This window comes from Macrotis lagotis, chromosome X (genome assembly GCF_037893015.1).
Source record: "Macrotis lagotis isolate mMagLag1 chromosome X, bilby.v1.9.chrom.fasta, whole genome shotgun sequence".
Taxonomy (NCBI): Eukaryota; Metazoa; Chordata; class Mammalia; order Peramelemorphia; family Peramelidae; genus Macrotis; species Macrotis lagotis.
The window spans coordinates 54,158,572-54,181,539 of record NC_133666.1 but is presented as its reverse complement, the minus strand read 5'-3'; the positions used below and the strand labels follow the sequence as shown (position 1 = coordinate 54,181,539).

At 44.1% G+C, this 22,968-nt stretch overlaps 1 protein-coding gene across 4 annotated transcripts; it reads right to left on the bottom strand.

Moving 5' to 3' along the window:
* Positions 1-933: 933 nt before the first annotated feature.
* On the bottom strand, positions 934-18,156 carry LOC141498073 (putative ATP-dependent RNA helicase DDX53). 4 transcript variants are annotated; one of them, XR_012471545.1, is made up of 5 exons: positions 17,110-17,636; positions 14,676-14,780; positions 11,255-11,354; positions 10,718-10,849; positions 934-1,362 (listed from the first exon to the last, which is right to left on the bottom strand). XR_012471545.1 is itself a non-coding variant. In XM_074201020.1 (5 exons), exon 5 carries the CDS (start codon positions 6,883-6,885, stop codon positions 3,598-3,600), a length of 3,288 nt encoding a protein of 1,095 aa, XP_074057121.1. In that variant the 5' UTR covers positions 6,886-6,998; positions 10,718-10,849; positions 11,255-11,354; positions 14,676-14,780; positions 17,996-18,156; the 3' UTR covers positions 3,167-3,597. The 4 variants fall into 4 exon arrangements, 3 of the variants coding, with proteins under 3 accessions (XP_074057121.1, XP_074057120.1, XP_074057122.1); XM_074201020.1 differs by lacking the exons at positions 934-1,362; positions 17,110-17,636 and adding exons at positions 3,167-6,998; positions 17,996-18,156; XM_074201019.1 differs by lacking the exon at positions 934-1,362 and adding an exon at positions 3,167-6,998 and having other exon boundaries at positions 17,110-17,624.
* Positions 18,157-22,968: the final 4,812 nt, after the last annotated feature.

The window sequence follows — 22,968 nt, the reverse complement described above, 5'->3', positions numbered from 1 at the left end:
CGGGTTAAGAAAAGGGAGAGATGGATGTAGGCTAGAGCAGTATAGGAGATGGCAGAAGTGGAAATTCCACTAGGGTTGGAGGATGGGTCCTCTGAGTGAAGCAGGAATGCACACTGTGCTCGTGGAACATTAGCTGACTTGTCTGACTGGAAAGGAGTGTGTGTGTTAGGGAAGAGTGCTACTTTGGTTCTGCAGACAAGGTGCTTTCAGGACTTGGCATGAAAAGCTTCCACTTAGAACTTTACCTCTGATATCAGTAGCTTAATAATGGCAAGTGGAGAAGGATTTGCAAGGCTTGGGACCCTATTAGCTGTTTAGCCATTCTTGGACCCCAGGATATTCATTTTAGAGCCATGTTGGAGAGGACAAATGTCAAGATCTGGTGTCCCAGACTTTTCTCACTCAAGGAAGGAGTGCTTATGAAGGCACCATCAACTAGTGCAGACCACTCGTTTCAGGGATTTGCAGTCAGTCTATCCCATCCTGAATTGCAGGCTCACTGCTAACTCCATTTTCAAGATATGTTACAGAGACCACCATAAGTGAAAACTAAACTTGGATAAGTAAAGAGAGGGTTTTCAGACCCAGACAGGACTTAATGCCATTGACTACCTTCGCCTTTTGGGTACTCTCTTCTGGATCTCCAACTTGTCCAAAGGTTTTGTCTGTCTCTTTTGCTTAATCTTCATCAGTTGTTGGTTTGTGTATCCTGGGCCCTCTTTATTGTAGACTGTGTCTCATTTAGTGACCTTACTGACGCCTACAGATCTTTTTTTTTTTTTTTTTTAGGTTTTTGCAAGGCAAATGGGGTTAAGTGGCTTCCCCAAGGCCACACAGCTAAGTAATTATTAAGTGTCTGAGACCGGATTTGAACCCAGGTACTCCTGACTCCAGGGCTGGTGCTTTATACACTATGCCACCTAGCTGCCCCAACTCCTACAAATCTAATTATTTCTATACATATGACTCCAAATCTCTCTCTCTCTTGCTCTCTCTCTCTCTCTCTCTCTCTCTCTCTCTCTCACACACACACACACACACACACACTCACAGAAGTATTGCATTACCAACTACTTACTGGACATTTCAATCCAGATGTTCCATAGCCATCTTCAACTTAACATGTCCAAAATAAATTTTTCCCCCAAACATACTCTCCTTTGGAACTTCCCATTGCTGTAAAGGGTACTGCCATGCTTCCAGTCACCCATGTTCCTGTTCTCAATGTCTACCTTAACTCTTTACTCTCACTCAACCTGTATATCCAAATACTTACCAAGTTTTGTCACTTCTGTCTCCACATCCTCTTTTGATAATTTTACCTTCTCTTACACTAATTCAGGTTCCGATCCATTTGGATTACTGTAATAGAATTTTATTTTATTTATTTTATTATTTTTAATAGCATTTTAGATGGTCTTTCTGCCTCAAGTTTTTCCCTACCCTACCCAGATGCCAAAGTAAATTGTCCTAAAATGTAGGCCTGACCATGTCTCCCCACCTGCCCTCAAGCTCAAGAAACTCCAGTGGTTCTTTATTCCTCTAAGATCAAATATAACTCTTCTGCCTGGTATTTAAGCTTTCATAATATGGTTGTTTCTTACTTTTTCACTCTTCTCTGCCATGCACTCTGTGGTTCAACCATATTGGTTTACTTGCTGTTTGTTTTAAAAAAAATTTTTTTAGGTTTTTACAAGGCAAATGGGGTTAAGTGGCTTGCCCAAGGCCACACAGCTAGGTAATTATTAAGGGTGAGGCCGGATTTGAACTCAGGTACTCCTGATTCCAGGGCCATTGCTCTATCCACTGCACCACCTAGCTGCCCTAAATTTAAAAAAAAAAAAAGTTTAGTTAAGGCAATGGGGTTAAATGACTTGCCCAAGGTCATGCAGTAAGGCAATTAAGTTTCTGAGGGCAAATTTGAACTCAGGTCCTCTTGACTCCAGGGCCAGTGCTCTGTGCCACCTAGCCACCCTACTTGCTGTTCTTTACTCATGGCATTTCATCTCCTATCCCCTCATATCTTTGCACTGGCTATTTCCCATGCCTGAATTGTTTTCCCTCCTCATCTCCATATCTTGGAATTCCTCATTTCCTCCCAAACGCAGCTCACAGATCACTTTCTACCCAAACCCTTTCCTGATCCCTCTAGGTGCTAGCGTTGATCTTTCCCAGTCTTATATTCATTTTTGTCTCAGATCTATATATGCTTACATATGTACATGCTACCTCCTATTAGAATGTAAACTTTGAGGGCAGGAAAGTCTCACTTTTGTCATTGTATCTTCATTATTAACAACAGTGTCTGGCCCATGGTAAGTACTATAATAAAATGCTTGCTGATTGATTAAAAGTGGTATTGAGGGAGACTGGTATGGTAATAGGATACAATATTGATTAGAGGACAAACCAGAGGGAGAGATTATGAAGCTGTGCAATCAATCCAGGTGGAAGTGACAAAAATCTCAACTAAGTGGGGACAGTAGGAAGGTGGCAGAATATTTATTTATAATGAAATGAAAATAGGGGTTAGGGCCTGAATATAGAGGATCAAGGGAAGAGGGGAGCCAAGGATTGCAGGTCCAAAGCTGAGATAGTCCAAAATCTGGTCCAATTACCTGCACTATCTCTACTGAGTTGAATTGATTCCTGTGAGAATGGAGTAATTCTGAGACCTTCTGGGGAATTCATATCCATTGTGATCTTTTCTGGGATGGCCAGAGCGATCACAAATTTAATTTGGTCTCTGGGCATGCCCTGAGGCAGACCTCAAATTGCAGTTCCATTCTGGAATTGGTTTGAGCTAATCCTAATATCCTTTGGATTAGGAGTGACCCAAGAATGAACTGTACAGTTCTAAATTCCAAGGTTTGCCATTTTTCAAATGTAGATTGCCTGTTCTTTGCTCTAGGGGCTTACCTGATCTGGTGGTGAGTTCTATTATGTTTTAAGAGGTAGAGAAACAAGGCCCTGTATAACAATAAATAGATCATCTATTTGATGAGATATTCAGTGGAACAGTTCAAGAAGGACCACAGAAGGGCAGTTTTGTTGTTGCAAGTTTTCATGGCATGGAAGCATATCAATGTAGTCTAGAAGAGAGGTTGTTAATAATAAAGTATAAAAGATTTTAATTCCTTGTTGATTCAAGCAAGCTCCTTCCCTTATCTAATTTAATAAAAATCAGAAAATAGGGTTTCTTTTTTCAATTCCCAGATGAACTGTGTGCATTTTATTGGACAGCATAAAGTCCTTACTTCACTGTTCTACTTTTCTTAAAGTATCTATATTACATGTGAAATATTGTAGTTTAACATTCTTATGAGGTCAACTCAGTTTAGGGAGATCATCTTGAATTCCTGGGGAAAGTTCTTTCCCACTTCCACATTCATAGAACAGTACACTGAAGCACTAGAAACCCAGGGACAAATTTTTTCTTTCCCTTTCGCACATTCTCAACCACCTTCCCACCCTGATCCCACACAAACTTAAGGCTTTATAAGATTACTGGGAAAAACAGGACATCAGACTCAAGTTTTTTAACAGCACTTTTTATTTTATTAAAGACAGTATAGAAGGGGTTTTAAGTTACCAATATTATCTATAAGTGTGTCTTGCCTTGCTGTATCTGGCTAACTTCTTTTCCTCCTTCTTTCTATGTTTATGCTGCCTATATTGCATAGCCATTGATATAAGTTCTTGGGGAACTTCTTGGTGAGCCTGATGTAAGATGTTAATTAGCTCATCAGCAGCTTTCCAGTCATTTTTAGTGAATAAGGTGATTGCTTCTCCCGATTGTCCAGCTCGTCCTGTACGTCCTATCCTGTGGACGTATTCTTCAATATTTCGAGGAAAATCAAAGTTAAACACATGGGTGATATCTAGAACATCAAGACCTCGTGACAACATATCTGTAGCTATTAATACTTTGACTACTCCTAATTTAAATTCATCTAATGCTTGCTCCCGGTCACCCTGTTCTCTATTACCATGTAGTGAGTGCACGGGTATACCCCGGACGCTCAGATCACTGGATATATCATCAGCAACAAGTTTTCTGCCTACAAAAATAATTACTTTATCTTCAGGCTTCATTGAATCAATGAAAGAATGTATTAAAACTCGTTTTTCTTGTTCCGTAGTTATGATTATTTTTTGTTGTACAGTATTTACTGCAGCTAAATCCAAGGTGCCAACATACACAATCATTGGATCTTTCAGATATTTTTGTGAAAGACGACGAACAGCATCAGGCCAAGTAGCACTGGTCATTATTGTTTGTCTATCTGGTCGTATGTCCGATATAATTTTCATTATTTGAGTCTCAAATCCCATGTCCAACATTTTATCAGCTTCATCTAGAACCAGATATGTTATGCTTTTAAGTCTGATGAAATCATTCATCTGAAGATCACTGAGTCTGCCAGGGGTGGCAATGACAATATCTACCCCTTTGGTAACAAGTTCAATTTGACCTCTTCGGTCTCCACCACCATATATACAAATGCTTCTAATGTCCTTATATGTGTATTTCTTACATTCACTTTCAATTTGGAGAGCTAATTCTCTGGTTGGTGTGAGCACCAACATACCAGGACCACTCCTTTTCTCTCTGGCTGGTTGGAGATCAAGGTGAATAAAACCTGGCAACAGATATGCTAATGTCTTCCCAGTGCCTGTCTGGGCAATGCCTATCAGGTCAATTCCTTTTAATATTATTGGCCATGCCTGAGACTGAATTGGTGTAGGTCTGCTAAAACCCACTTCCTTCATATTGTCCATAACTTCAGGATAGTGATCAAATGCATCTTCAAACTTACAAATGGGGTGTGGGATAGCCCGTTTTTCACTTTTTTTCAAGTCATCACATATTATATTATTGTTATCTTTTCGCCACTTATCTACTTCATCTTGTGACATTGATTTGGTACTTGCAGATTCTACATAGAAGTCTTTCTTAATTGGTGGAAGGTCTTCCCACTTGGTTTGTATGTACTGGAGATGACCCTGTCTAATTACATCCCAATCAATCACAGATTCCACCTTCTCCATGCCCTTTTTAGGATATGGTGTTTTCAAAGTGCTGCTCTCTTTTGCTTCCTCTTTAGGATATCTCTGTGTTTTCTTAACTATTTCCTCTATTATTGCCTTAGCCGATTTCTGGTTTTCTTTGTTGCCATATATCCTTACTTCTGCCTCAAGGCTTCCTCTGATGATGTGTATTTTAGAACCTGTTGATTCTTGCAATTTCTTGATTTTACTTCCTCTTCGGCCTATTATTGCTCCAACTGCAGTGGTGTTAATCATGAAACAGAGAGGTGGTTCTCTATTGTACCAGGAGTCCTTGACCTGGTATGCCTGTGTTGCTGGGGGCCCACTCAAACCCCTGGGGTTGCCTCTTCCCTGTCTTTCTGTACTGATGTTATAGTTTGGGCCTGGAAGTGAAGGACTGATGTTATGAGTGCCATAGCTGCTAGATGTTTCTGTAGTGTATTGTGGAGACCAAGGTGAAGACAGTTTCTTCAGTGATGACTTGGACTCAGAGGCAGGGCTGATGGTATGTCTGCTACGTTTTTTTATGGTGGATAATCGAGGTCGTGATGGCATCGGGTTCTCTAATGTCTCACGCTCAGAGGTGGGCATGGCTGGGCCAGGAGGAGTAGAGCTGATGTTACGGCTGGTACGCTTGGTGGATAATGGAGTTAGTGATGGTATCAGATCCTCTAAAGACTCGAACTGAGAGGTGGGCATGGCTGGGCCAGGAGGAGCAGAGCTGATGTTATGGCTGGTCTGAACGGTGGATAATGAAGCTAGTAATGGTACCAGGTCCTCAAAAGTCTCGAACTCAGAGGTGGGCATGGCTAGGCTGGGAGGAGCAGAGCTGATGTTATGGCTGGTACAAATGGTGGATAATGGAGATAGTGATATCGGGTCCTCTAAAGTCTCAAACTCAGTGGTGGGCATGGCTGGGCCTGGAGGAGCAGAGCTAATGTTACGGCTGATACGACAGCTAGGTTTTCTTATGGTGGATAATGGAAATGGAGGTGTCAGGTTCCCTAGTGATGGCTGAAGCTCAGAGGAAGACATAGCAAGGCCTGGAGGGCTGATGCTACAGGTAGTATGACTGCTAGGTTTTCTTATGGTAGAAAATTGAGTTGGTGGTCTTAGCAAGTTCTGCAGTGATAGCTGAGGTTCAGAGGAGAATAGAGAAAAGGAGGGAGAGGCAGGACTGGTGTTACAAGTGGCAAAGTTGTTAAATGATTCCACAGTGGAAGGCTGAGGAGATGAGAGTAGCATTGACTTCTCCACTGGCATCTGGGATGTAGAAAGGGGTACATCAAGGTTTGGAGAAGCAAATCTGCTATTATGTATTTCCACAGAGGGCATGTGATATGAAAATGGTGTCTTCTGCGTTGGTGGCCATAACTGATATGACGGCATAGTAAGGTGAGTGGGACAGCTGCTTTCTGTTTCTGAGGTGGTCAACTGAGATAGGAATGATAACAGATTATTCACTGATGGCTGGGATTCAGAAGAGTAAGTGGTACAGCTGCTATCTGTTTCTGTGGTGGGCAGTTGAGATAGCCTTATCTTTTCTGATAATTGGGACTTGGTTGGCATAGCAAGTCCTGGAGAAGTCAGGCTACTATTATCGGCCATGGCACAGCTGCTAAGTGTTTCCATAGTGGGCAACTGAGAAGGGGATAGCTTTGGCTTCTCCATTGGTGGCCAGGACTTAGAGGTCGGCATGGAAAGGTGAATGGTACAGCTGTCATCTGTTTCTATGGTGGGCAACTGAGATGAGATGGTTTCTGGCGTCTCCACTGATGACTGGGATTCAGAAGTTGGCACAGAGTGAGTGGCACAGCTGTTATCTGCTTCCATAGTGGACAGCTGAAGAGCTGGAACAGATATCAGCTCCTCTGTTGAACAGGACTCAGAAGTGGGGACAGGAGAGCTCTGTCCAGAAGTGAATTCTCAGTATTTGCATTCCAACACTGTTTTAAAATTAGAGGGGGAAAAAAAAGGGAGGTGAGCTTGTTAGACCCAGCTCTGACTTCCCTACTGAAAACTGCTAAAAAAATTAGAGACAAGAGAGTTAGCACTTAAATATCACATAGATATTTAGCCCATAAAGAACTATTACATTGCACATTGTAGAGTCAAATATTTGCAATTCAGTTTCAGAAATAAGGAATGAAAATATAATGGGGCCAGGTATTTGACTTTAGAATTCTCTTAAGATATTCACAAATGAGCTCTGACAAGTTATTTTACGGTAGTTGACTTGTGACTTTTGAGTCTAGAACTTGGTAAGAACTGTGTAGCATTAGTGTAATCCAAGAGTAGATTAACATAAAGGAATTGGTTGTTTGAGGCAATGTGACTGAAACCTTTATGACAGAGGGCAGGAAAGTCATGGATATTCTGACAAGTACCTGAGATTTGAGAAGGACAGATTTCAAAGTATTCAGAGAAAGTGTAACTAGACGCTTGGACATAATATTTTGAAGTAAGAGCTCTCAAGAATGAAAACTAAAGATTCCAAAAAGTTACTATTTTGATAAGGTGACATTACTGAAAGAGGCCAAAGTATATACTCAGGAAACTCAACTAGAGCGTTCTAAAAGGCATGGCCTGAAGATACTAGCAAGGACAGAGAACAGAGGATGAATATAAAAACAGGACAAAATTCTGGGTCAGGATTGCTAAAACTCAAGATGAGTTGAAACTGGCAAGGAAAAAGCAAGAATTTTAAAAGTATAATGTAAAAACAAGGTCAAAGAATGTGCTAACCTACCCCACCCTAGGGAAGGAAACCTGATGGGGAGAAGGCTGGAGCTGCTTAATTCTTATTTTCCTTGTATCTTTTTCCAATTGATTGGATTGCCAGAACCTAAATAGTTATTAAATGTTCTGAGGTCAACTTGGAAGGTAGTTTCTAATAGGGTGGCCCTGAGATATGTACATGGCCTTATGCTGTTAAGTATTTTCTTATCAATGACTTGGATAAAGTTATGGATGCAAGTCAAACTTGCATAAAACAGAATTATGATGGCTACCTAAAATAATGGATAGATGACAAAGTGGGGAACCAAATCCTGATAGGCTTGAACAATGGGTCAAATCTAAAAATATATCAATGAAGTTGAAAAATACATCACTGTAAAAGCCAACTAGACAATTACAAGATAGAGATGGTTAAGCCAGCAGTATATGGAAAAAAAAAGGCGAACTATAAAGCTCAGAAGGAATGTGTCTTGGGGCAGTCCAAAAAGATAATGCAAGAAAAGTCAAAGGTTTCTTCTCCCAGAGATCTTCATAGGCTGAATGATAATTGACAGGAGATGGTTCTGAGGGAAACTCTTGCTCAGGTAGATTAGACTAACTTAGATGACCTCCAGGTTCCCTTCTACCTCAAGATTCTATGAAATGTTAGTTTTAATACTTTGCCTTTACAGGAAGTAGGAACCATATGATCTTATTAGATAATTGTGCTAAACATTTTTTCCCTTTCCCTGCTAAATGCTGACATTTAAAAAGCTTTATCAGTTCTGTTTGCTAACCCACGACGACACTGGGATATGGTTCTCCAATCAGAGCCCAGCTGCTGCAACTGGGGTACACCTTCCTGTCACTAGGCTACCTGCAAAGTTCGAAGATGTCATAGGATATTACTCATCCAGTATGTGTTTATGGTGATAGGTAAGCTAAAAGATAGATAAAAGCTAGCAGAACTACATAGCTGATCCAGATTCTACTTGTGGATTAATCAATTCTTTTCTGCCATACATTGACAATTTCCTCACATTTTTAATTTGCAGAGATTGGTTTTCTTTAAATGTTCTTTTTTGTTCCTATAGAACTGCATTGTTTGGGATAAATTGTCCCATTGTCCCAGGGCATCTAAAAGTCTAAAACTATCACCCAAAGTTCAGGTTGGGAGAGATGAAAGAGAAAACCAAGTCCAAACCCTTCATTTTATATGACAACTAAGGTAGAGAAGATTGTGACATTTACCCCAAATCAGGCAGGTATTAACAGGGCTGAAATCTGAATTCAGGCCTGCTGAAATCTGAATTCAGGCCCTCTAACCACAAAGTCAGTGTTCTTTCTGGTACAAAATGCCTCTCCAGTAAGATGGCCCTTGTTTACCTCATGATTTTGGTGTCAGTGTTAACAAAATATTTCAGATTTAGAGAAGACATCATAGCTTACTGCAAATGTCTAAGAGTCTATCTTGTGGGAAGGGACTATTTTTGTTCTTAGTTCCAGAAGGCAGGTTAAGAGACAAAGTCTTCCTAATAACTAGAACTAAAGAGTGGAATGAAGTCCCTTTGGAGGTACTGGATACCATTTCACTGGAGATCTTCAAGCAGAAGCTGGAAGATCAGTTACAGAGTATCCTTTAGAGAAAATCTGTGTTCAAAAAATGGGTTAGACTAGATAGCCTTACTGGTTCTTTCCAACTTTTTGCCTTAAAAAACACAAACATTCAGGAAAAGATTGGGGGTGGGTAGTAGTAGTAGAATATACTCTAAACAAAAACTGTCACACTGAAGATATTAACTGAAAGCAGGGCTTAGTCTAATTCTTTAATAACTACCCAAGATTAATGTTATTCAGTGCTATGATCTCTTAGTTCCAAAGTTCAAACGGAGCAGGATTCTTACTAAATAGTTGATATCAGCTCTTCTACTTAAGTTTCTGGAAATCTGATTGTTACTTTGGTCTTTTAATGAACTCTAAACTAGACTGTTCTGTGTATTTCTGCAAGTTACTACAATTTCTGAAGAAATCTTACCTTCCCCTTTTCCTTCTCTTGGGATACAAATCTGTTTTATTCTAAGATGGCCCTGGAAAGATAGCATCCCCATATCAGCTAGAACTTCCTTTGACCCTGAGAGGTATATGTTCTTGGACAATTTATCTTTTTCTAATAGAAAAGATAATCAGAGAGTTCTACATTGCAGAAAAATTACAGGACTGGGAAACCAGAGAACTGAATCTGGATCATCACTCCAGTCCACCATTCTAGGGTGACTATCATCTTCTTCTTCATACTCTCCAACCAAAATGGCTATGTGCCGTTCATCTTTTAAACCCCCAGTTTGAAAGCTCTCCATTGCTGATATTACTGCCAACCTTCTGGTTCCCCAGCTTTAAAATCTAAAGAGTAACCCTTGACTGACTTGTATTTACCCCACATACTCAATCACATACCATATGCTAATTTGGAATTTTTACCTCTAGATTAATCTGGTGGTCTATCCCCATACTTCCACTCCAGGTCAAGGCATCACTTCTTGGAGTACTGTAATAGCGGCCAGTCCAAGTCCTTTTCCTCTTTTGTCCAAAATGAGGTTCCTATTCCTAGTCAATCTAATGATGTTACACCCCCTTCCCTCAGTTAGACTCTAGTGCCTATACCCATGCCCACTGACATCCTGTTAGAATGTAAACTCTTTGAGGGCACGGACTGACCCATTTTGGTTGTCCCCTCATGACTTGTTACAGTGCCTTCCAGGAACTAAAAGGCCTGTTGACTGACAGATCTTATTCCAATTTTGAGCACTTTTGCCATTTCCCCATTCCTGGAATGGATGCTTTTGCTCTTACCTTTTTTCTTTTACTCTTAACTTCTAAGCATCCTTAATTTCTTTCAAAAAGCACTTCCTTAAGTGTTTCCCTCCCTTAGCCATATTAGCCTGCTTACCTTGTAGAGATTTGGGAAATTCCTAGTTTTTCTCAGGAGCACAGAAGGTCCTTGAGCACAGAGATTGTTTCTTCTTTGTATTCCCTTGGGCTTTTACTTCAGTGTCTCCCAAGTAGGCATATAGTTGATTGACTAAAGGAGGGAGTTCAAAGTTAAAGAGAATGGAAACAGACCAATCAAACATTTCTCCACAATGTAAATTTCCCAGAATGACTGCAGTTGGACAGAACAGCTTGGGAATATTGATTTGAGTTAAAGGAAAAGGGGGAGAATTGGTTTAGTTGATTTAAAATTAATATGTTCTAGTTTAGAAAAAGGAGTTTTTATAATCATTTCTTGAACTGTTCATATTTTGATTTCTTTCCTTTTCCTTTTTATTTTCACTTTGAGACTGAAAAGACATATCAGTGTGGGTACTCTCTCCAATGAGGTCCATCAAAACCCTTCTATGCCTTAGTAAATGTGGGTCACTGTGACCAAAAAGAATCCATTGCCTCTTGGCCATCCAGAATAACACTTGGAAGGACTGTCTCTTACCTGAAAAATTTCCAGCTTTTGTAGGGCCCTGGCAGAACTAGTACTCTGCCTTCAGAAATCCAGGATCAGTGCTTTCAAAAGGTAGTATGCCCTACTGGACCTGAAATTATATTATAAAGCATCAGTCTTCAAAACTGTATGGTACTGGTAAGGAAACAGAGTGGTGGATGAGTGGAACAGACTAGGTGCAATAGCATGAAATGATTATAGTAATCTGCTGTTTGATAAACCCAAAGAGTCCAGCCATTAGGAAAAAAACTCTCTCTTCAATAAAAATGGTTGGGAAAATTGGAAGTTAGTATGGAAGAAACTTAGATTAGACCAACACCTCACACCCTATACCAAGATAAGAGTAAAATAAGATACAGGATTTAGACATAAAAAATAATATTCTAGCAGACTAGAAGATCAAGGAGTAGTTTACCTCTCTGATCTATGGAAAGGGAAACAGTTTATGACCAAGGAAGAGATGGAGAACATCATTAAAAACAAACTGGATAATTTTGATTACATTAAATTATAAAGCTTTTACACAGACAAAACCAATGTAACCAAGATCAAAAGAAAAGTAGTAAATTGGGAAACAATTTTTACTAGTATTTCTGACAAAGGCCTCATTTCTAAAATATACAGAGAACTGAGTCAAATTTTCAAAAAAAAGTCATTCTCCAATTGACAAATGGTCAAAGGATACAAAGGCAATTTACAGATGAGGAAATCAAAGTGATCCATAGTCATATGAAAAATTACTCTAAATCACTAATTATTAGAGAAACAAAAATTAAAGTATCTCTGAGGTATCACCTCACACCCCACAGACTGGCCAATATGACCAGAAAGGACAATGATCAATGTTGGAAGGGATGTGGGAAATCTGGGACACTAATACATTGTTGGTGGAGCTGTGAACTCATTAACTCATATGTGGAGAGCAATCTGGAATTATACCCAAAAGGCAACAAAAATGTGCATCCCCTTTGATCCAGCAATACCACTACTGGGCTTATACCCTGAAGAGATGATGGAAAAGGGTAAAAAAATCACTTATACAAAAAATATTCATAGCAGCCCTGTTTATGGTGGCAAAGAATTGGAAATTAAGTAAATGTCCTTCATTTGGGGAATGGCATAGCAAACTGTGGTATATGTATATGATGGAACACTATTGTTCTATTAGAAACCAGGAGGGATGGGAATTCAGGGAAGCCTGGAAGGATTTGCATGAACTAATGCTGAGTGAGATGAGCAGAACCAGAAAAACACTGTACACCCTAACAGCAACATGGAGGTGATGATTAACCTTGATGGACTGGCTCATTTCATCAGTGCAACAATCAGGGACAATTTGGGGTTGTCTACAGTGGAGAATACCATCTCTATCCAGAGAAAGAATTGTGGTGTTTAAACAAAGACCAAATACTATTACCTTTAATTTAGGGAAAAAAACCCCATTATCTTATTGTATAATTTTGCTATCTCTTATACTTTATTTTTTTTCCTTAAGGATATGATTTCTCTCTCATCACATTCAACTTAGATCAATGTATATCATGGAACCAATGTAAAGAGTAACAGATTGCCTTATGTGGGGGCTGGGGGGGAAAGAAGCAAGATTAAGGGAAAAATTGTAAAATTCAAAATAAATAAAATTTTTCTAAAAAAAAAAAGGCAGAATGGGAGAGAGGATACATACAGTCTTAGAACCAGAAGGACTTCAGCTTTTGCTTCTGATACATACTATGTGGGCAAGTTCACTTACCCCACCTTCAAAGTTCTTTAAAACTAGATATTGCAGGGGCAGCTAGGTGGCGCAGTGGATAGAGCACTGATCCTGGAGTCATGACCTGAGTTCAAATCTGACCTGGGACACTTAATAGCTATGACACCTTGGGCAAGTCACTTAGCCCCATTGCCTTAAATAAAAAATAGGAGACAAAATATTGCAGAGGAAAAACCCATTCTACATTGAAAGAAGGCATGCCCTCAAGTAGATCCACTCTAACCATTTCTCTACTGAGGCAGCAGAGAAAGACATGTTTAGAAGGGGCAAAGTTTAATTTGAAAGGGTTCTTTTTATCATTTAAATGAGAGTAAAATGACCAAAATCTTAAAATTAGCTAAATCATTATCATTTGGTTTCAAAGGCCCCTTTCCTTGGACCTCCTTAAGAATAAGGGTGGAATTAGGTTGCAATTCACATTTTTTAACAAGGAAAAGTTTAGCTTTCATTTCTCACTAAGTATTTGCAGAAACATATGTATATGAGAGAATCTTTTCCCAAGCATCAAATGTGTCTTACTCAGAAAGTTGGGTTTCTTTGAACAGTGCTGGCAGTCAGTCAGTATTTTTGAAATATTTACTGTGTGGTGGGTGCAAGGCTAAGCTTAAGATACAAAAAAATGGCAAAAAGAAGATCCCTGTCCTTAAGCAGATCACTGTATAATGGGGGAAACAGCATAAAAACAACTAAACTATATACAAGATAAATACAGGGTAAATATGGAAGGTCATCCCCTAGATCTTGGTCTCACCAACTATTCTGGCTCACTTTGGGGGTCATTTTTGTTTACAAAAAAATGTGCTTGATTTCAAGTTGGAGTTGAGAGTTGTCTGAATTTCATGATGATGGGATTCATTTCAATGAATCCAATTGGAATCACAATTCAGATACAGGATTCTGCTGGCATTAAATCGGCAGTATCCGAGCCATGTTTCAGTTATCACAAGGAGCTGTGATTTCATCTGTTTATTTAGACCTAGGCCACAACTTCAGCGCCGCAGTGAACAGCCCCAAACAATCCTCACTTACCTGGCTAGTAAGCTAAATCTCTGGTAGAACTGCAGGGAGAGGAATAATCACATTTTGAAATCAAAACAATCTAATAGAATGTGTTCTTGGTTTATATTCAGTAACTATCTATGCTAGACAAAAATCTTATCTTTAGTTAAGATAAATTGTGGAAAATGAGACTGAGAAGAAATGATTTAAAAATCAAAGCAAACATTCTCTCATAGATATAAACTTTTCCCACATTGGGTTCTGCTAAGTTCAGGGAAACTTATAAAAAAGTTTTAACGTGATAATACTCCATCTAAAATTTTGAAAACAAAATTTAGTATCAAAAAATCAGAAAAAATATTTAGTAGATGTGACAATTTGGGGTGGCTTATGTGAAAGTAGAGCTATTTCCATCTATTTCCTACGTTTCTCTGATTCCTCTTCTCCCTTTATTGAAAGCTTTGCATGTATGAGGTCTGAGGCTGTAATATATATTTAACAAGAAAAATACAATGAGAGTTTTATGAAGACTGTTCATGTGACTAGATAGCACTGTGAAGAAAAGATTGTTAGGTATGAAAAGAAATGTTCTATGTCCTTTGAAATTACTGAAATGGAAACAATTTACATAGAATGTCTTACCTGTGACTCTCAAGTCTAGTTCAAGTCTCCAAGTGTCTGCAGTCAACTATTTCTCCAGAGACATCATTTTCTCATTACCAGAGTTCAGGTTTAGGGTTCAGAAAACTAAGAAGAGAGTGCATCAAAGTCACTTTTTAACCTAAATTTTAGTTTTAGATGGGTAGTTAACAAGCAGTAATGTTGACACCTTGTGGCCATGAATGGTATCTACCTTTTAAAAAATCTAAACTGCATTTGACATCATTAAACAAGAATGCAATTATATTTACTGAACAGCTCTATGCATATGCATGGGAGGAGTAGACAGCACTGAGAAGATGCTGTTTGTTGCCTTCCAAAGGCTTCTAAAGTGGGGCCAGTTGCCTGAATAAGCAGTTGTCAGAATGTATGTGGCATTCTGAGTGTATTTAATTTCACATTGGGAACACAATACCTTCTGGTATTTACAATAAATATTTACTATATTGTATGTTGAACAATCATCTTGACTATAAGATAGGTGATTAGAATGTAGCAGTTTTCTTAGGTAGAATATAGCATTTTAAAGTCTGCTAGATAGTACTATAGAGGCTGTCTCATTTGATTCTAACAGCCCTGTGATAAACTTAAAATTAATTTAGATTGAAAACTGGTCTGAATCAAGCTCTAGATGAGAAGCTCCCCAGCACTGCTGAGGCCCAGGAGTCTTCCTGAACTATATTGACTAACCCTAAAGGTTACATTTAGGAGATTTCTGCTAGAAACCAAACCACCCAAAGCTAGCTACTTCCCAACAGTGAACTCTCCTGAGAGGATTGTGAAGAATTTCAGCCTTTCATCCCCAACCCCACCAGCTAGGAGATGACATGAGTGGATGAGTTTTTAAGATGCAGTATTGTTGATATTGGACAATGCAGAAATTGTTTTTCATAGAATCATAGAATGAAAGAATTGGAATGTATGTGAAGATCATACAGGTTTTGTAAGAAGAGGAACCTGAAGCCCTGTTCTGAGAGGTCATGTGATTTACCCATGATTAAGAAGAGAATGGCTGAGCTAGGATTTAATTCAGATTCTGTATACCACAGGATCATAGAGTTAGAGGGGTCCTGGGAAATCATGTGGGTTACACACCCTGTCCTCCCATTTTACAGATGGGTTAGACAGGTTTAGATGTTAGGTGACTTAAGGTCATACAAGGCATTTAGCAGTAGAACTGAGATCTGAATCCAGGACCTCTCTACCTCACAATCACATACAAGTAGGGCACATAAGGCACCTGAGGTAATGTGTAATTTACAGATGAAGTAGGTGAGACCCTGAGAGGTATCCAGGAGATAGGATCACTGGGATTTGGACTCAGATTATTTGCATCACAGAAATCATAAAGCAAAAGAGCTGGTAGGGTCCTTAGAGGTCAACTATACTCACCCCCCCCACCATGTTATAAGAAAACTTTCAGTGTAGAAAGGTGACTTACCCTAGGTCACATAGTAAGTGACTGAGTTGGAATTTGAGCCCAGGTTATTGGCACTATGAAAACCATAAAGTAATGTAGGTGGAAGGACCATTAGAGATCATCTACTGTGTCACCCCAGTCCCTCACAATCCCCTATACCCCAGAATTGGGATTTGGACTCAGGTTATTTGTACTGCATATATATATATATATATACATATATATATATGTATATATATACATATATATATATTACATCTATATATCTATATATATCTGTATCTGTATCTATATCTATATCTATCTATCTATCTATCTATCTATCTATCTATCTATGGTAGAGCTGGAAGGGTCATTAAGGGATCATTCCCTTCCCCCCCAGTCTTGGAGGGGAGAATTGTGAGTTTGTTAAGGTGACTTATCTAAGGCCACATAGTAAAAGTAGCTGAGCTGGGATTTGGATTTAGGTTATTTACACCATAGAAACAGAAGTGGAAGGGCCCTTAGAGGTCATCTATCCACCTCCCCTCCTCTTCCCTCCCCAATCTTTCAGGGGAGATTTACAGAGTCTAAAAAGGTGACTTACCCAACTTACCCAAGAACCTCATAGTAAGTGGCTGAGTTGGATTTGGACTCAGGTTATTTGTACTGGCATATATAGTATATATATATATATATATATATACTATATATATACTATTATATATGTATATACACACAGACACACACAGACACACACACACACACACACATACATATGGTAGAGCTGGAAGGGTCATTAGGGTCATTAAGGTATCATTCCCTTCCCCCCCAGTCTTGGAGGGGAGAATTGTGAGTTTGTTAAGGTGACTTACCCAAGGCCACATAGTAAAAGTAGCTGAGCTGGGATTTGGATTTAGGTTATTTACACCATAAAAACAGAAGTGGAAGGGCCCTTAGAGGTCATCTATCCACCTGCCCTCCTCTTCCCCCCTCAAGCTTTCAGGGGAGACTTACCCAAGACCTCATAGTGAGTGGCTGAGTTGGGATTTGGACCCAAGTTCTCTTTAGTACAGAGCTGCTGAGTACTCATCTTAGCAGGGGCCTTAAATGTCCTTTAGGTCAACATCCATTTTACAGATGAGGAAACTGAGGGCCAGCTAGGCTAGAGGGCTCACCTAAGGCCATTCAAGGAAGACCTGAGATTTGAACTCATTCAGTTTGAGACTCCAGAGTCGGCAGGGCCTTCTCCTCCATCTGGCGGATGAGAGGGGCAGTGTGAGGCCCTGCGAGGTGAGGGTGACTTACCCAAGCCCATACAGCGAGTATCTGCACCCGGGGCCTCTGTGCTCCAGCAGGCCAGCTGAGCCAGAAAGCCCCCCCCCCCCCCCCAAGTCCACCTCGTCCTTTGGGAGAGGAGGAAACTAAGGCCCGGGGTGTAGGGGGGGAGCTAGGGAGCGTAATGAGGCCAAGCAGCCGTCGGTGGGTGAAACCTGACCCCCCGATGCTCTTCGGGGATTACCCAAGCGCTCTTCTCATTGGCCAGACGGGGAAAGTGAGCCGGAGGGCGCTCAGGCAACTGACCCCCAGGGCTGAAGTGGGATTTGGGCGGCAGCGGCGCCGCCCGGTGTCGGGTGACCCCGGGCCCCCTGCCGGCCCGCAGGGGCACCGTTCCCAAGCCACGAAGCCAGAGGGAGAGCCCGGGCTGAGATTTGAACCCAGGACTTCCGACAGCCGGCTTGGCCGGGGCGGGAGCGGGGGCGTGTGCCGAGCCGGGGGGCCGGGGCCGAGGGGAGGGGGCGAGGGCCGCCCCGGGAGAGGGGCGGAAGGGGCTCGGGCAGTGCAGGCAGGAAGCACTTCGGGGCTCTCCGTCTGCTTCCTGAGGGGAGCCTCCGAAAATTACCTCGACAATGGCTCTAGGCGGGCGGCCCCGAGGCGCAGGGGAGCCGGGGTCGGAGCAGCAGCCGGAGCCGGGGCCGGAGCCGGAGCCGGAGCGGGAGCCGGAGCCGGAGCGGGAGTCGGAGGCCCGCCTCGCGCCTCTCTCGCGCCTCTCTCTCGCCTCCCGCCTCTCTCTCGCCTCCCGCCTCTCTCTCGCCTCCCCGCCCCGCCCCCCCCGCCGCGCTCTCCCCTCCCCCGCCCCCGCCTCCCGCCTCCCGCCTCTTTCTGGCCTCCCCGCCCCGCCTCCCGCCCCCGTCTCCCTAGCCGACTAGCACCACTCCGAGGCGAGGCTGCGGAGGTCGGCGCGCAGAAAGAGCGTCTCCTGGCGACGACCTTTGCAACTGCAGGCCACCTACCGGAGGCGGGGCTACCGCGGAGCGGTGTTCAGGCCTCTCGGACTCCGTCCGCCCCGCCCACCCGCCCTCGGAGTCGGCGAGAGCGCGTCTCCTAGCGACGGGCTTTGCGACTGCAGACCACGTGCCGGGGGCGGGGCTCCGGCGGGGCGGTGTTTCAGTCTGCCGGACGGCGTCCGCCCCGCCCACCGACCCTCGGAGCAGCGGAGAGCGCGTCTCCTAGCGACGGGCTGGGCGACTGAAGGCCACGTGCCTTGGGGGCGGGGCCTTCGCGGAGCAGGTTCGGCTCAGGCCGCCCCTCCCACTCCCCGGAGCCGGTTCTCTCTCCCCCCCCCCCCACCCCGACCGCCCGCGTCGCCTAGCGACCCGCTTTTGTAAGGGTAGGCGCCGGGGGCGGGGCTCCTGCCGCGTTCCCCGCCCGCCGCCTCGGTGCGCCCCGCCCACCTCCCCTCTGCAGGTGGTCCTCTACCTGCCCTCTTGCCCCCCCCCCCCGCCCTTCCCGGTCACCCGGAGGGGACTGGCACCAGCCCCACCATGGCCACCGGCGGCGCCACGTTCTCCGAAACCCCAAGCGAGGAGAGCGAAAAGGAGGAGGAGGAGGAGGAGGAGGAGGAGGCCATCGAGGTGGCCCAGTCCAAGAGCCTGACCTCCGGCTCAGGCCGGGTTCCCTCAGTCTGGGACTGCCCAGACATCCTGCGGCTCATCAAAGTAAACTGCCCCTGGTGGGGGGGGGTTCGGAGCAAAGGTGGCCCCACCCGAACCCCTCCTCATCTCCCCCCAGATGTGACTGGGAGGAAGGGTGTGGAACCAAGTGATGGCCCCTAAGCACCCCCCACCCCTACACGGCATTAGGGAGGGAGGCGGCTGCAGAACGAAGAGTGATGGCACAGAGCGGGGACTGGCCCACAACCGACCCCCCACCTGCAGAGATGTGACACGAGCCAACATGTTGCTGCTCTCCCCTCTGAAAGGAGGTGGGGACCAGCAACCTCACTGGGCACCCCAAACCTGCCCTCCTACAAGTGTTATAAAGGGGGGCAGATCCACACCGAAGTGATGGCTCCTACCCCCCCCCAGATGGGATACAGGGGAGCTAGGCTGAAACTAAGTGTTGGACCCTAATCCCCCAACCCTAACAGATGTGATGGGGGCAGACCTAGAGTTAAGTGATGACCCTTACTCTGCCCCCCCAAGACAGGACAGAGTGTGGGACTAATCCAGACTAAGTGATAGTCCCTATCCCTCTTCCCTTTAAGAGATCCAATAGGGAGGTCCAAAGTTAAGGGCAATGGCTGCCCTCCTTTTCCCTACACCCCCCCCCCCCCCCTGCCCAAGGAGAGAGAGGAGGCTGCTGCAAGTTGAGGTCATTGCTCTGAACTGAGAGAACAGAAGAGTGGCAAGACCAGAGTTAGGAGCCCTTGTCCCCCAAGCAGGATGAGGGAGGAAGAGGCTGACCCTCTCCCAGAAATGCATGGTAATGGGGCACAGCAAGAACTCAGAGTCCAGGCCCTCAGAGAAGCGAGTCAGCCAGAGTTTACGGTCCTAGGCCCTGCCTGCCCCCCACAGAAGTTCAAGATGATAGCCCCAGCTCTGGGCAGGAAGGGGAGTCAGAAGGGGGCATTTAGAGAATTTTGGGCCATGGCCCTGTACCTGTCCACATAGCTAGAGGGAGTCAGGCAGCTGAAGACCGTAGGAGGCAGTAGCAGTGACAGAGGGCAATCCCACTGCCTGAACCGCCAGGAGAGCAGCAGGTCCGGTCAAGGTGGATGGCAAAAGCTTCCCTTCCAAAGACTTGAGTCTTGGAGAGCAGAGCTAAGGAACTCTGGCCCCAACTCCTGAAGAATGAGTACTTGCAAGGAGGCAGGTCCAACTTAAATGCACTGTCCACTGCTCCCCTGCAAGGAGGACACTGGACGGGAGGGCATTTGCAGACTTAAGGGTGACTACCATCCATGTGGGCACATTACCTGCAGAGATGGGGCCTCTGTGGGAGGTGGCAGGTACACAGCTGAAACTGAGCTGGCTCCCCATAAAGATGTGAGGCGATGACCCCTGCCCCCTCCTGCAAAGGTGAAGGAGGAGGCAGGTGCACAATTAGAGGATCCTGGGGTCCTGCCCCCCCCCAGGTGACAGAGGAGACAAATACAATTATGGGGGTCATGGTATCATGCCTCCTTGCAGAGGTGAGGAAAGAAACAAGTGCAGAGTTACATAACTCATAAGGTCCCGCCCCCCCCCCCCAAGTAAGACAAGAGGCAGATAGATACAAAGTTATGGGGGTTATTCACCAGGTCTCACACACTGCAGGGATGTTGCAGGATCAGAAATGAAGACCTCTGGCCCCCAGTAAACAGGTGAAGTAGGCTACACCCATAGCTAAGGAAGATGATGCCCCACTCCCCCCTCACTTTGAGGGAGGTCCTGAACCAAGGGTCCCCAGGACCAAACAAGTGACCCATGAGCCCCCATTCCTTGTAGGCCTCCTCTGAAAGATAAATGAGGGGTTAAAGAGCCATGCTCCCTGTCCTGGCAGCACAGGTGCTAGCAGGTCCTTAGCTACAGGCTTGGAGAGCTGAGGCAGAAGGGGACACCTTAGGAATTAAGCAAGATGACCCTTTCCCCCTTCCTCTTGCTGCTCTACCCCAGCCAGGAGAGGGGTATCAGGATGTGACCATACCTCTGAGAGAGGTGACTTAAAGAGGGAAACATTCATAACTGAGGAGCCTGGGCTCCCACCAAGAGGTGAGGGACAGGGCAGGAGGTGCACGGATACAGGCAATGGCCCCTACCCCCTTCAGAGAAGTGAGGGAGGCAATTCTGGAATTACCCAATGGGAATGTCATCTGAAGACAAGTATGTCTTTGCTGGGAGGTTTAATGTCCAGGGACAAGAGCTCCTGCCTCCCCCCCCCCCCCACCCCGAGAGATGAGCAGGTAGGGAATAGGTGCAGAGATAAGGATAATGGCAGCAGCACAGAAATTCCTCCCCCCACCCCCATGGAGGAGGGTACAAGGAAGGCAGGTACAGATTTAAGATGATCCCTGCCCCATGCAGAGACTTGAGCCAGAGAGGTAAAATGTCCAGAAGTAAGGGCAACGGCCTCTGCCCTATCTGACCTCCCACAGGGGGAGTTCCAGAACCTGTCAGTTCCAAAGGCAAGGATGATGGTCCCCCCTCCCTTCAAAGGGGAGAGCAGCAACATCATATATTCAAACATAAGGAGCATGTGCCCTGCTCTGCCCTACTAGGCCAGGGGCCAGAAGCAGGACCATTGCAGCTGTCCCCTTCCAAGAGAGGTGATTGGCAGCAGGCAGATAGAGAGGTTAGGGTATTGGGCCCCATACCCTACAGAGGTGAGTAGGAGCTGGCACTGTAAGGTGGAAGGGTCGGTGCTGAGAGGGCAGCCAAGGGGGGGGCCGGCAGGAACACTTGTGCGCCATCTTTGAGATAACCTAGGGTTTTTCCAGGTTTCTCCAATCAGGAGAATGTGGGGCAACTAGCCCCAGATTACTGTTGTATGGGAGCTGGTTTTCAGATAGTCACAGATCTCAGCAGGAATCCTAGGATGGAGCCACAGCTAACCATGAGGACCACAGGGCTACTACTTCAGTATCCTGATGCCAATGAAAATTGTCTTGCCCTGGATCACCCAGGATTCAAGGCCAGGCATCTTTTCACTGTATGGCAATGCTTCCTATCCAGGGGCTGTGACCCACAAATCCTTCCTCTGCTGATACTGATACAGTTGAACACTGACATAAGCAAAAGATACATCTGTTGCTATATATTTTAAGACAAATTGGAATATTTGGTCAGATGTATGTGGAGGTCCTACAGTCATCCCCACCTCCTACCCCAAGGAGCAAGCCAGGGATCAGTCTTTGGGCCTAACCTGGCCAAGATTTTTTATCAGTGACCTGGAGAAAAACATATCAAATTGGCACACATAAGAGATAGAGAAAGAGCTAATTCCACATTACTGGATGACAAGAGTCTTGGATCCAAAGAGGTCAGACCAATGGGCCAAATCTAATAAAATGAATGGGGCTAAATCCTAAGAACCACTTTGGGGAATTCCAAAGAGCTTCACAAGTCCACATTTGTCCAGGCAACATGGGAGAAGTCTGAGTGTGATGAAATGCAAGCTTCATTTGCATCATATGACAGGCCAACCCCCCCCCCCATGAATGAAATTTCAAGTGGCACTAATGGAAATATTCAGGGGCTTTATACATATGAGGTATGTCATGTTAAGAACAATGACATTGGGGCAGCTAGGTGGTACAGTGGATAGAGCTCTGGCCCTGGAGTCAGGAAGACCTGAGTGCAAATCTCGTCTCATACTGTGTGACCCTGGGCTATTCACTTAACCCCATTGCCTAAAAAAAAGTCTTTATATTTCCTGGGCAGCTAGGTGTTACAGTGTATAGAGCACCAGCCCTGGAGTCAGGATTACCTGAGTTCAAATCTGGCCTCAGACACTTAATAATTACTTAGCTGTGTGGCCTTGGGCAAGACACCTAACCCCATTGCCTTGCAAAAAAAAAAAAACCCTAAAAAAAAAAAAAGAACATGACATCCAGAA